Raw genomic sequence first — 14,250 nt, 5'->3', positions numbered from 1 at the left:
TCAAACAATGATATCTTCCTCAAACAGACTCCTTTTTTCAATCAATTTTCTTTTGTTTTGGGGTAGAATTTCATGATCTACACATTGGTGTAGGTGGTTTGAGATCTATGTTCTAGAATTTTTTTACAAATCGCAAATCTTAATTTCTACCACTTCAAAGGCTTAGTATAGGCTCATCTGGACACATTATCAAGATTCATTTTTTCTTAAAGTGCATTTTTTTTGTCTACTTTCTAGATCTGCAATTAGATTATAGGTTTTGTGAATAGAAATACTACTTTCAAGAATAGGTCCTAAATTGACTATTGTAATTGCACTAAGTATAGAGTGCCCAAATCATACATTAGTTGGGGGGAGGGGGGTGCAGGGGTGTTGATTGATTATTTCTACATTTTAGGGGGTGCTTAAATTCATTGATATCATGGAGAAGTTTTGTTTCACATGTTGGTTTAAGATTAGACCTCCATTGACAAAAATGAACTATAAAAAATAGAGTGCTTTAGTCATTGATCATCTAAGAAGTGAGCATAAGGAAGTATTTCATTATTTATGTTCCAACGAACTGATCTCTAACACTAAAAAACAACCACCTATTAGCAAATTCTTGGATATTATTATAATGAATATGAGTTCTGATCCTTGGCATGTCATTAAAAAGCTCATTCACCCATATGATATGTGGATGGCTCTTTGGAAAGAATATGGAGATCCCATAGTTCCTCCTTTTCTAGATGACATTCTATCTTTAACAACTTCAATATTGGTTCCTTCAACTCTAGATGAGATAATACCTCTTGATGCTCCTATTGATTCTACTAATCTCGTTCCAACCATAGATGCTTTTGATTTAGTGCACCAGGAAATTACATGTCTTTCTACTTCAGCTTGATGGGATGACTTCCTTCTAGATATTGCAAGTCTATTCATGGAGTTTCACATTGAAGATGTAGGAAACATCATCGATGATATTCGTCTTCTCTTTATTCAGGCAAATCTTTTATCCATTGCCACAGTGATAGGTCAAGCATAGTAGGGTATAGCTAGTCTTCTAGCTCCAACATTAGTGGATGACTTTTTGATAGATATTTTAGGTTTGTTCGTGGAATCACACACCGCAGATTTGGGAGACAAAATTGATCATATCCATCTTCTCTTTGATGAAGCCGAATCTTCTTCAGTTGTTATGAGGGCTCACTCTGACCCTCCTATCCATTCTCTACATGATCGATCTTCACAGGTTGATGTGATTGTAGATCCTTATGTAAAAAAGTTATAGGAGGTCTCTTTATCATTTGAGGGGACAAATTATTCTTTGGGGCATGTTCTACATCCATCCTTGCTAGATCTACACTCGTTCTTTTTAGGAGTACTGGAAGGAGAAACTATCAACATTGACACAAGGACAATTGAACAGTTTTCAAAGACACCCTTCATCATCGAGATTCTTTCTATACATAGGGAAAGCATCTCACCTGTACCTTTGCCATTGTTTCTTCCAAAGAGGAGGAAACTATTTTGTAGTCATGGATCAACTTCTACATTAGAGTAGTTATCACTGATCGACACACTACATTTGGGGGGGGCTACCTTGTCTCCTTCTTCTTCTCTTTTTTGGGGGGGACTTTTTCCTTTTATGGGGTATTGTCCTTCTCCTAATTCTCTTTTGTATATACTTGATGTATGTCATAATGGGAGGGGGGGTTGTCTTGATTACTCCATCCATCCATGCATCTTGTTTTTTTCATCTCTCTTTTTGGGGGAGGGTTTTTCCCATGTGGTCTTTCCTCTTTCTTTTCTTTATGAGAAATTTCATTTCATAATGTACATAGGTACCTAACATGGCCTAGTAACCAAGACCCATTATGCATTTCATCCTAGATTTTGTGAGCTTAAGTGCATTCCCCTAAGTTTCACTTAAATGGGGGTGTTGGTGTAAATAAGTATTTACTATTTACACTTACATAAGTTTACTTATGTTAATACATTATTTTATTGTTTATTAGTTAGTCACCTAGGAGTATGCGTACTTTTGCGAGTTGTCATGTTGACAACACATGAGTTAGCACTCTAAGTATGCACATGGTGTCTACAACATAGGAGTAAGCACTTTATTTGAGCACATGGTGTCTACAACATCTCCACACATAAGACACCTCACCATACTTATCCTCTCATTGATGCACATACATTCATGCATGATAGAGGGCCACACCACCCTTACCCACTCACAATCAAGAAAGCAACAATATAGAGACCAAAAAAATGCTTCACAAATAATTTTATTATACTTGAAAAATCCTTACAACACCCACAAGATGATATGATAGATATGACTTCTTCCAAAAAGAAGTTTACAAATTCTTCAACATAAGAGAAATCCCAAATAAGAGTCTTCACACCAAGAGCTTCACCAAAAATTTCTACTTGAAGAGCTAAACCTTTAGAGCTTTCACACCTTGAAGTCTTCACGCCTTCTAGCTTCTACTTCTCAAACTTCCCCTTGAGCTTTCACCTTCTTCTCGAGCTTCTACTCCTCAAGCTTCTCCTTGAGCTTTATTACAAATGATAATAAGCCTTTCTTAAATAGGCACTTCTAACCTAAGACATTATAAACACAACCAATGTGGGATAAACGGTAAATACAACTACCTTTAAATAAATATTAAATTCCCACCCAAATACAACTAAGCACCCAAAAAATATTAAATGCATGATTTATCCAAAACCTTCTAGAATTTCCACCTAGACACCTCGATTAATGGTATAACAACTATTTTCCTATTTTTCTATTTATGCCACCTACGCACCTTGAAAATAGAAATTCCTCTTTTCCTTTCTTTTCTTTTTTTTAAAAATAATTTAATTTTCCCATGCAAGATGCTCCTGCATCAATGCACAATGGAGGACATGGGCTTAGTTCTTTCTAGAACCATTCTAGATGCATCTTAGAGTGCTTTATATATAGGCACTCCTAGTGTGTATGTACATGCTTTTGACATAATAGAGAACATTCTCATATTGATCATTCTCTTCTTGGTCTTCTGTTGTGCTTGTGCTTGAGTTTCTTGATCTTGGGTGATTTTTCCCTAAGGCAAATTCTTACATGGTATTAGAGCTCTTGGGGAGATTCTCTTCACATAGCCATTCGAGACCATTCTTGCTTCAACACCTTGACCCAAATCTAAAGAATTCATAGATATTAAGTGTGTCTAGAGCCAAAGCGAACCTCACCATTGCATTTAGAACATTGATTCAGTGAAATTTGACTATAAATTTGCTTATATTGGGCCATAGTCAAATTTGAGGCATTTTTTTTGGCAATTTGGCAACCCAAAGGCCAAATTTGTAGAATTGGTATGATCATTTCAGATTTGTACATTTAATTTTTAGATCTGCATTTTTTCATCTACATCTCTACAAGAAAAATTCAAATCTAAATTATTTTCTAGAAAATTTTGGCCATTAGGCTAGTAGGAGAGATTTCTATACATGAAGATTGAAGCTTGCTAGTGCAAATAAGATATTTGCATCACATTCAGAAGGTCAAAAAACCCCCAAATTAGATTTTGCTTCATCCAAATTAGACTTCTAAGGAAAAATCTAGAGCCATTTGATTTTTGGAGGCATGACAGTGGCAATTTAGGAAAAGTATTTACAACAATGATTTTTAAACAATGATATCTTCCTCATACAAACTCCTTTTTTTGAGAATTTTTTTTTTTCTTTTTTGGGTAGAATTTCATGATCTACACATTGGTGCAGGTGGTTTGAGATCTATGTTTTTTAATTTTTCTACAAGTCACAAATCCTAATTTTTGCCACTTCAAAGGCTTAGTATGGGCTCATTTGGACACATAATCAAGTTCTATTTATTTTGAAAGTGCATTTTTTTTTTGTCTACTTTCTAGATCTACAATTAGATTATAGGTTTTGTGGACAAAAATACTACTTTCATAAATAGGTCCTAAATTGACTACTGTAATCGTACTAAGTAGAGAGTGCCCAAATCATACATTAGTGGTGGGGGGTTGATTGATTATTTCTGCATTTTGGGGGGTGCTTACATTCATTGATATCATGGAGGAGTTTTATTTCACATGTCGGTTTGGGATTAGACCCCCATTGACAAAAATGAACTCTAAAAAATGGAGTGCTTTAGTCATTGATCATCTAAAAAGTGGGCATAAGGAAGTATTTCCTTATTTATGTTCCAATGAACTGATCTCTAAAAATAAAAAACAACCACCTGTTAGCAGACTCTTGGATATTATTATAATGAATATGAGTTCTAATCCTTGGCATGTCATTAAAAAGCTCATTCACCCATATGATATGTGGATGGCTCTTTGGAAAGAATATGGAGATCCCATAGTTCCTCCTTTTCTAGATGACATTCTATCTTTAGCAACTTTAGTATTGGTTCCTTCAACTCAAGATGAGATAATACCTCTGATTCTACTGATCCAGTTCCAACCACAGATGCTTTTGATTCAGTACAACAGGAAATTACATGTCTTCCTACTTTAGCTTCATGAGATGACTTCCTTCCAGATATTGCAGGTCTATTCATGGAGTCTCACATTGAAGATGTAGGAAACATCATTGATGATATTCGTCTTCTCTTTGTCAAGGCAAATACTTTATCCATTGCCACAATGATAGGTCCAACATAGCAAGGTACACCTAGTCTTCTAGCTCCAACATCAGTGGATGAATTCTTGATAGATATTTCAGCTTTGTTCGTGGAGTCACACATCGTAGATTTGGGAGACAACATTGATCATTTCCATCTTCTCTGTGATGAAGCAGAATCTTCTTCAGTTGTCACGAGGGCTCACTTTGACCCTCCTATCCATTCTCTACATGATCAATCTTCACAAGTTGATGTGATTGTGGATCCTTATGTACAATAGTTGCAGGAGGTCTCTTTATCATTTGAGGAGATATATTGTTCTTTGGGGCATGTTCTACATCCATCCTTGCTAGATCTACACTTGTTCTTTTCAAGAGTATTGGAAGGAGCGACTATCAGCATCGACACAGGGACAATTGAATAGGTTTAAAAGACATCCTTCATCATCAAGATTCTTTCTACACATAGGGAAAGCATCTCACCCATACCTCTACCATTGTTTCTTCCAAAGGGGAGGAACACTATTCTGCTGTCAAGGATTAGCTTCTACATTGGAGCAGTTATCACTAATCGACACACTACATTGGGGCGGGGGGGGGGGGGGGGGCTACCTTCTCTCCTTCTTCTTCTCTTTTATTGAGGGGACTTTTTCCTCTTATGGGGTTTTTTCCTTCTCCTAATTCTCTTTTGTATATACATGATGTATGTCATAATGTGGGGGGGGGGGGCGTGGTCATTATTACTCCATCCATCCACACATCTTGTTTTTTCCATCTCTCTTTTTGGGGGAGGGTTTTTCCCATGTGGTTTTCCCTCTTTCTCCACTTTATGAAAGATTGCATTTCATTATGTACATAGGTACCTAACATGGCCTAGTAGTCGAGACCCATTATGTATTTCATCCTAGATTTTGTGAGCTTAAGTGCATTCCCCTAAGTTTCACTTAAGGGGGGGTGTTGGTGTAAATAAGTATTTACTATTTACTATTTATACTTACTTAAGTTTACTTATGTTAATGCATTATTTTATTGTTTATTAGTTAGTCACCTAGGAGTATGCATACTTTTGTGAGTTGTCATGTTGACAACATAGGAGTTAGCACTCTAATTATGCACATGGTGTCTACAACATCTCCACATATGAGACACCTCATCATGCTTATCCTCTCATTGATGCACGTACATTCATGTACAATGGAGGACATGTGCTTAGTTGTCATGTTTATCTCCTAGTTCTTTTTAAAACAATTCTAGATGCATCTTAGAGGCCTTTATATACAAGCACTCCTAGTGTGTATGCACATGCTTTTGATATAATAGAGAGCATTCCCATATTGATTATACTCTTCTTGGTCTACTATTGTGCTTGTGCTTGAGTTCCTTAATCTTAGGTGATTTTTCCCTAAGGCAAATCTTACATGGTATCAACGCTATACCAAATTCTTACACTTCCATTGTATCTTTGGCTCAAGAATGAGCCCATAAATGTGAGGTAAGAGAGTAAGCCATCTACAATATGTGATGATTCCTATAGCCCATGAGTCATAATTTCCCTTAGTCAAATTTATTAGAAAAGGATGTGTTCTATATTCTATAATTACATCAAGGATACACTTCTTGTAATACAATTTGAGATCAACAATTCATTAGCCCTAACAATACAATTTAAAAAAAGACAAATGAACTTTTGATATCAATAATTACAACTATCTAAATTAGACAATAGAAAACTCTAATTAGCAATGCATAAGATCATACAAGGATCCAAGAAAACGAAAGGGTCAAAATAGATCAAATTAGATCATACGTTGAAAATGATATGCACATTCATAATGACTGCAAACTTATAGCAAGTGTGAAGTGTGGAAGTAGATGAGAACTCATTCACTTTAAAAAAATCAAGTGTCATGCAATGGCTAAGTACTTGCCTTTTGTTTTAATTAATTTTAATTTTAATTTTATATCTAAATTTATAATTTGGTGACTATTATTATAAGTATTAAATATATAAATTGATTAATTATTATGATATTTAAAAAATTCATAGTAGATAGTTGAAATTTAAGTACAAAAATCTAATAATATCATAAAAGTATTTATGTGAGCCTTTAAACCATAACTCTAATTTTAACTAAATACATTTTAATTGTATTATTTAACAATCTTAATTGTAGTTTATTGTTGTATTTTTCTAGTTATATATCACCATTAATACTTTATATGATATAGTATTATAATATATATCATATTATAGTATCATATTCTATATAGTAAAAATTATTTAAATAAAAAATAGATTATAATATTGTATTATATTATAATTTTTAATGTTATATTCCAGCATTATTAATATGCATCATGAATAATAATATTGGATAGATTATTGCAACAATTTCATAAATTCTTTTCTTGCCGCTGGATGGGATAAAGTGGCTCATTACAAGACTCCTTATCAATTGGGACCTGTTGTTGGTTATAGATGGAAGCATTCTTCTGATTGGCCTCTTGGAGGTATAGACATGGATCGTCAGGAGCTTTCTCAAATTCTGGCCTCTAGAGAGTGTTCTTCTTTGCTTGGTCCAGATGTTTTGGCTTGGGGCGGTACCTTGTCTGGTAAATATCATGTCTCTGCTGGGTATCATGAGATAACTAGACAATTATTTGGGGATGCTGAGGTCCCTTGGTGGAAGCAAGTTTGGAATAAAGTTTCTTGGTCCAAGTGCAATTTTTTCATGTGGCTAGTGGCTCACAACCGTTGTCTTACCTAGGATAATCTTTGTAAACGTGGATTTCAGGGCCCCTCTTATTGTGTTTTGTGTGGTAATGGAGAGGAGTCTATCTCCCATCTGTTCTTCCATTGCTCCTATTCTACTCAGATATGGCACCTTTGGTGGAGCGCTTGGGGTTGCTCTTGTCGGCATGCTTCCTCTTTGCCTGAGTTTTGGGCCCGCTTGGGTACTGCTCCCTCCAAGTCTTCTTTTCTCCATGTTGCTTGGATTGCTGGCCCATCTTTCATGCTTTGGCATATTTGGTTGGAGAGGAATCGTCGCATATTCCAAGATGTTCGGCTTGGTGTTTTGCATCTTTGGTGGAAAATATCACATTCTCTTTAGGAAACTATTCTTGTGAAGTGTGAGCTTGATGGGGGTATGGATCCGGTTGATCTTGCTATCTGTAATCGCCTCAATTTTCATCTGCAGGATGGGGCTGCAGCTCATAGGTTTCCTTCTATGTCCAGGTAGCTTCACCATCAGAGGAAGGGTCGGGTTAACCGAGATGGGCACTGGACTCCTCCTCCCTGTGGAGTTCTGAAAATTAACACTGATGGTTCTTCCCGTGGGAATTTTGGTCCGGCTGGTATTGGCGGAGTGGCTCGTTGTAGTTCTGGGGATGTTAATTTTTTCTTCTCAGTTCATAAGGGTGATTATACTAACAATCTCATGGAAGCTCAGGCTATTTTATATGCTGTGGAACAGTGTTGCTTGCGAGGATGGAGTAAGATTATCTGTGAGTCTGATTCCCAGGTGGTGGTGAACATGCTTTCTTCGCAAGAGCTTGAGGATGTTAGTTGGCAGCTGGCCACTGTTGTTAAGCAGATTCTTTTCTTCTCTTCCTCTTTTTAGTTCATTAGGTTCACGTATATTCTTCGTGAATGGAATAGAACTGCTGATTGTTTAGCCAAATGGGCATCTAGTCATGATCCGGGTTGGAATATTAGGGATAGGAGGCAACTGTCCTTTGAGATGGTGCAAGAATTTGATGATCTTGTTGCTCAGGATCGAGCTCCTTGTTGAGCTCTCCTTGTTGTATTTCTTTCTGACTTAATAAAATTTTACCCCTCTTTTTGCAAAAAACAATTTCATAAACTTGAAAAGAATGCTTCAAAAATTATATTTTGATAGTGCTTCTATAAAAAGCATGTATAAGAGGTTAAATGATTTTAGTCAATGAGATGGCTACAAATTAGATTTGTTCATTTGTACCCATAAAGAAAATATAAAAATAATTGATTTTCACTATTCGAATGACATAGCATAGGAAAGGGGATGACAGCGCACAGAAAAGGGGAGAAACGAGCAGAGAACAAAGCGAAAAAAGTAAAAGAGTCACATCAAACATTGAACACCTTCTACAACACCTTCTACAAGCACCAAAATTTTGTATTTGCTCTGCGTGAAATCTCCTCTAAAGAGTCACATCAAAAGTGAAGAAAGGAAGGACGGAGAGAGCATCGCTGTGCTCATGGATGCAACTTTTGCAAGGTTAGCTTCATTTCATTCCAATTATGCATTTTGTATTTGCTCTGCGTGAAATCTCTTCTAAACGGTGCCTGCAAGAGTTCACAAGTGAAGAAAGGAAGGACGGAGAGAGCATCGCTGTGCTCATGGATGCGACTTTTGCAAGGTTAGCATAATTATGGCAGTTTCATTTCATTCCAATTATGCATTTTGTAGATTTGGCTCCATTAACAACTTCCTCTGAAATTTTGATCTTCTGTTCTCGTTTTTTTAAAACTTTTTGCTTGTGGTCGGTGTTGAGTGCAGGTTTGCAGAGAAAGAATATTTCAAAACATGTGTGATTAGGGGATGGATGCTAAGCTGTACTGCTTACAATAGTGATAATGGCTATGTTTGTCAAGAATTTGGGAATAGCATAATTTGCCTAGCCTTTTCTGGTTCTCTAGATTCCAGTGCCTTACCGCCTCAAACAGAACACAAATTTGGTGCGTGCAAAATCAATTATGAGCGTAGAGATTGTTTTGAGTCCCTGGAGCTAGCGCTTGTCAGCAAAGAGGCTCTCACCAAATTTTCACATGTTTGGAACGACAATCTCGAAGCACAGGTTTGTAACTTGGTCAATCAAGTTCGACTATGAACGGGAATGAATTGTATAAACCGTGTTTTGAATATGTAACTATAAAATCTGCATTCACGTTCATGTCCGAGTAAAGTTGCAGTTGTTAGCAATCTACCTAGCTTTAGAAATTACAAGTTGGCCAAACATGGATTGTATTGAAGTGCAAGGTTCTGAAATTTGAGAAGGTTAAGCAACATTGAGGAAAAGGGGTATTTGTGCAGTTTGTATTTAAGAGTGTCCAGACATAGGATTGCACCTTATGAAGGGGCATTCAAAAAGAGAACTATCCTGTCCTTATGCAGGGGAACAGCTAAACGAAGTTATTCCTCTACCCTCTTTCTTCAGAGCTTTTACATCTGGATACTATAGATTGTTATTGTTTTCACATAAAAACCTCATAGGTTTTAGTTCTGACATCTGGGTTCAGGTTTATCTCTTGTCTTAAGCCAGGTCTGTCTAGAGTGAATAGACTAGGACTGGACTAGATTATTCTTACTATGAATCAGCGTAATTTCATTTCTACATTGATAAGTAGCAGATATTTTCTACAGTAAAATTGTGATATTGTTATCATGATTGAACTGTGTAGTTCTTAAGTCAAACTCATTGACTCATGTTTCATGAGAGGGAATTCTGTAGTAAGTGTGTTCGAGCTGGACTACTACTGGGATGAGTGCTCTCTCGGGAAGTCCCGAGCATCACCTAGATCCAATGAATGTTAGGTCTTCCATTAATTCTCATGAGAGATGGGTCCATGTGAACCACCACTCATGAAACATGGGTCAATGAGTTTGGCTTAAGAACTACACAGTTAAATCCTGATAACAATATCACAATCATTCCTACATATTTGAAGTAAATCTACTCACCCGTGTGCCCATGTAGCCTGATCCATTGAAGAGAAATGAAAGATTGCCACAATATATATCGGTAGGAGTCTTGACAACCTCCAAACAAAAATGAAACAGATAATTGTTGTAATGGAATCTAAAGGAATCCAAATTCTTAGTTTTGCCTAAGCAACCTGTTATGTCAAAATGGGTTTGGGTAGTTCTATCGAGTGCCAGAGTTGTAGATGATACCCAGACGCAGCCAATGTAAAAAAATTCCGATTCTGTAACCGTCTATATCTTTCTATTGAGTACAAAGTGATATTGGATTTATTATTCTTATCATTATTGCGGCTCACATAATCCCATAATTCTTGGTTCCACTCACAAATTTCTAAATTTAGGTAGACTTTTTGAAAATCACTATTCTCTCAACTAAAAACAAATTTACAAATTTATAATCTTCAATTGACATAGTTTGAACATCTGTTTTCAACATTTACAACAATGTAGATTTTACCTCGATCATTCTTTAATATGTAGTTTGAAGATATCTCATGCTTTGCTTTGATATTATTGCATCTACTGCAAGCTTTGAGGAGATGCTCATATGCTCATAGACATTCCTTCAGAGATGTAGAGGAGAGCTTTGAAAATGTTTTCCGTGTTATCCTTGAGCAAATTCTTTTCGACGTAAGATAAGACATTAGTAGACCTGCAACTTCCACAAATTTTCATATATCTTTAGAAGCTGGAGAAACCTTCATTGTCCTTGAACAATATCCATTTTTTTTTTTCTGGCGTATAAACTGAAGAATCTGAGGATTTATATGACTTGTGCCAAAAGAAGATGTCATCGTTGGTTCTGATACCAAATGAACAAAGAGTTAGAGAAACAGAACTTCGATTAAAAGAGCTTCAACTTTGTTCTGCAGACGAAACAAAAACATCACCACTGTGCAATGTGTGCATAAAAGCTTCTTACATTGGAGCTTCAGGTCTGTTTAAAGAACTCAAAACAGAGCAAGTGTATGACCTTTTACAATCACTTGATACAAGCGGAGAAGTTACCATCATCATTTTGATAAAAATACTACTTTAAATAAAGTACTGGTGCCATTCATTTGAGGAGGAAGCCCATGCCAAAAGACATTAACTATTACAGCAATGTAAGGAAAAACAGAGTAAAACAGGGGAGTAGATCAGAGATATTAAATGTGAACTATACTGAGAAATAAGGAGAGGCTGATGAATCGATAACCGTAATGATTGTTTTGAGTCGATGAGGCTCTAAACAAATTTTCAGATATTTGGAACGACAATCTCAAAGCACAGATTGGTAGCATCGTTAATACATTATATCTAGACTTGATCCATCAAATTTGACCATGATGGGGAAGAAATTTTATAAAACTCGTTTTGTATCTGTAAATATAACATCTAAAATCGTGTCCAAGTAATATTGCAGTTGTTAACAATAATCTACACAGCTTTAGCAACTACTCAATATGGATGGTATTACTTTTGGGGGTGTGAAGCTCAACAGTTCCTTGTCTGTTAAAACTCTAATTAGATATTCAAGAGTTTTCTTCAAACTTGTATATATATATTTGATCTGCTATAGCTTGTAAGCATATTGTATTCAGACTTTAAAAAAAGATTCTCCTGCTCAGCGTAGATGTAGGCAAAGTTTTGTGGAACTACGATTAATATTATGTCTTTGTGTTTTTACTTTCTACTGCTTATTTCTAGCTCTTTTAATTTTACAATTACAAGTAGAAGGTTCTGAAATCTGGGTAGGTTGCTCTATTAATTTGTATTCTGTGGCCAAGATTAAGGATTATAACTCTCTGTAATTACTAGGAAGGGGTATTACGAAGAGGACCATTCCAGTTCTTATTTATGGAAGCATTTAAAGGAGGTTATACGTCGTCTACTAAAATCTCTATTCTTCTGTTCACGTAGAAGCCTCACATGTCTCAGGCCTGTTAAGTGGTTTTGATGTTGTCCCTTGCCTCGGGCCAGACCTATGTAAGAGTGAATATACCTGACTGGCCTAGATTATGCTTACTATGAGTATGGATCAGTTCATCTTACCTGTTTGGAGTAAATCTACTCAGCTTCATTCACGTGCTATGAATTATTAAATGAGCAGATTAAATTAATCAATGAAGAAGACAAAATATAATGACACAACTATTTCTCGTCATTTGGCAAAACTTTGCCTACATCCACACTCAAAGCAGGGAACAATTATATTAATGAAATATCTGATATGATATAATACATGACTGCACAAGTCATTTATAGAAAACTCATTGAATATGAAGAGACAAGAAGGAGAGGGACAATCATGACCGTTGGGCTTCATATCCCAACACGTGCCCAAATAGTCTGATGACGTATCCATTTAGGAGGAAAGAAAACTTACCATGCTATGAGTAAAATTCTTGACAACCTCCAAACAAAAAAAGCAGACAGCTTTATTTCATTACAATGAAGTCTCAGACTCTCAAGGAATCGAAATCGATAGTCTTTGCCTAAGCAACGTGATAGGTCCAGTGGTTTTTTGTTTTAGGAAATTACTGGAAACTTATCCAATTTAGTAAATTTAAAAAGATATGGATGAGATTCAATTTTTAGGTTGTGTAGATGAAAATATGTGATTGCACTTGTTTTAGTAGAAAATATCATAAGATATTATGTGATAAAATTTTATAATATACTTTACTAATATAATCTATATTAGATGATCATAAAATAGTACATAAATAAACATTATTTCATAATAAGATAATAGTAATACAAAATCATATATTTACTATTTGAGAAAAATATATTTTTCCAATAATTCTTTCAGCTAAATTTCTGCATCTAAAAAATTTCTAGATTTTATTAATTATTTCAGTAAATTACATCAATACAACTTCTTTTTAGTCCCCAACACTGAGTATATCCAAAATTTTATTTAACTTTTCTTTTTTGAAGTTATGTCTAACTTGACCAGAGAAAAACATAATTACATTCAACAACTTTCACCCCAAATTTTTTTCTTATCTTCTCTGTCTTAGATCTATAAATTCAAGATTCCCCTTTTGGGCAGTCCTTAACTCTCCCTCAAGAGGAGGATGTGAAGTACTTTGTGGTCAAGCAGTCATTTTTCCCGTGATTGTCACGTCATGGCTGAATTTATCTTCAGACAACATTACTTTTGTTTTATTATTTATATCCATTGCTAGATTCCATGGTTTTTAACTTGAAATTGATGAAGCTCCCGTTTTGTTCCTGCAGGTTGAAGAGGCACTGGGAACGAAAAAAACTGTTCTGTTTACAGGGCATTCCTTTGAAGTCTAGGGGACAAAGATAGGGGTTCATAAAAATGAGATTCTACAAAACAGAAAGAATAAAAGAATTAAACTATTAGACCAACAGAAATACATCAACAACTAACATGACCCAAAACAAATAGCCACACATTAACACAAACCCCAACACAACAACTACTTCACACCAAAGGACAGCTACATCATATTATTTCTAAATGGATAGTCCTTTCTTTGGTTGTTTCTTGATCAAGAAACAACCAAAGAAAAGATTATCCAGAATGAAAGAAAATGTACATCAAAGCTTAATCACATTAGGACAGCTAAATTGACACTGTAGTTAGACATAGAACAAAACTGTCTAAACCATACATGGGCAAACTTTCAATACCAGATGTTTGAATATTCACTTGTTGAATTCGATAGAAAACTAAAATATAAATGTTATTTTACTCAATTGAATATAATTATAGGTTTCTTAGCAATTAATTTTGAAACTTTTTCTTAGGAAAATTATTTTTAATTGATAATTGCTAATGTTAAGGGAGTCTTAAAAATGACAACACATGTATCAATAGCCAATTACACATGCACTAATAGTTTATTAT

General features: G+C 35.4%; 1 protein-coding gene across 1 annotated transcript; it reads left to right on the top strand.

Moving 5' to 3' along the window:
* Window positions 1-8,851: 8,851 nt before the first annotated feature.
* Window positions 8,852-14,050, top strand: LOC149540677 (uncharacterized). Its single transcript, XM_089799688.1, has 3 exons — window positions 8,852-9,036; window positions 9,177-9,474; window positions 13,611-14,050. Exons 1-3 carry the CDS (start codon window positions 8,918-8,920, stop codon window positions 13,671-13,673), a joined length of 480 nt encoding a protein of 159 aa, XP_089655814.1. The 5' UTR covers window positions 8,852-8,917; the 3' UTR covers window positions 13,674-14,050.
* Window positions 14,051-14,250: the final 200 nt, after the last annotated feature.

This window comes from Cupressus sempervirens, chromosome 9 (genome assembly GCF_028749045.1).
Source record: "Cupressus sempervirens isolate cs-2001-9-10 chromosome 9, ASM2874904v1, whole genome shotgun sequence".
In the NCBI taxonomy this organism is placed as follows: Eukaryota; Viridiplantae; Streptophyta; class Pinopsida; order Cupressales; family Cupressaceae; genus Cupressus; species Cupressus sempervirens.
Note: the sequence above shows the minus strand (reverse complement) of the source record. Positions and strands in the feature narration are given on the sequence as shown.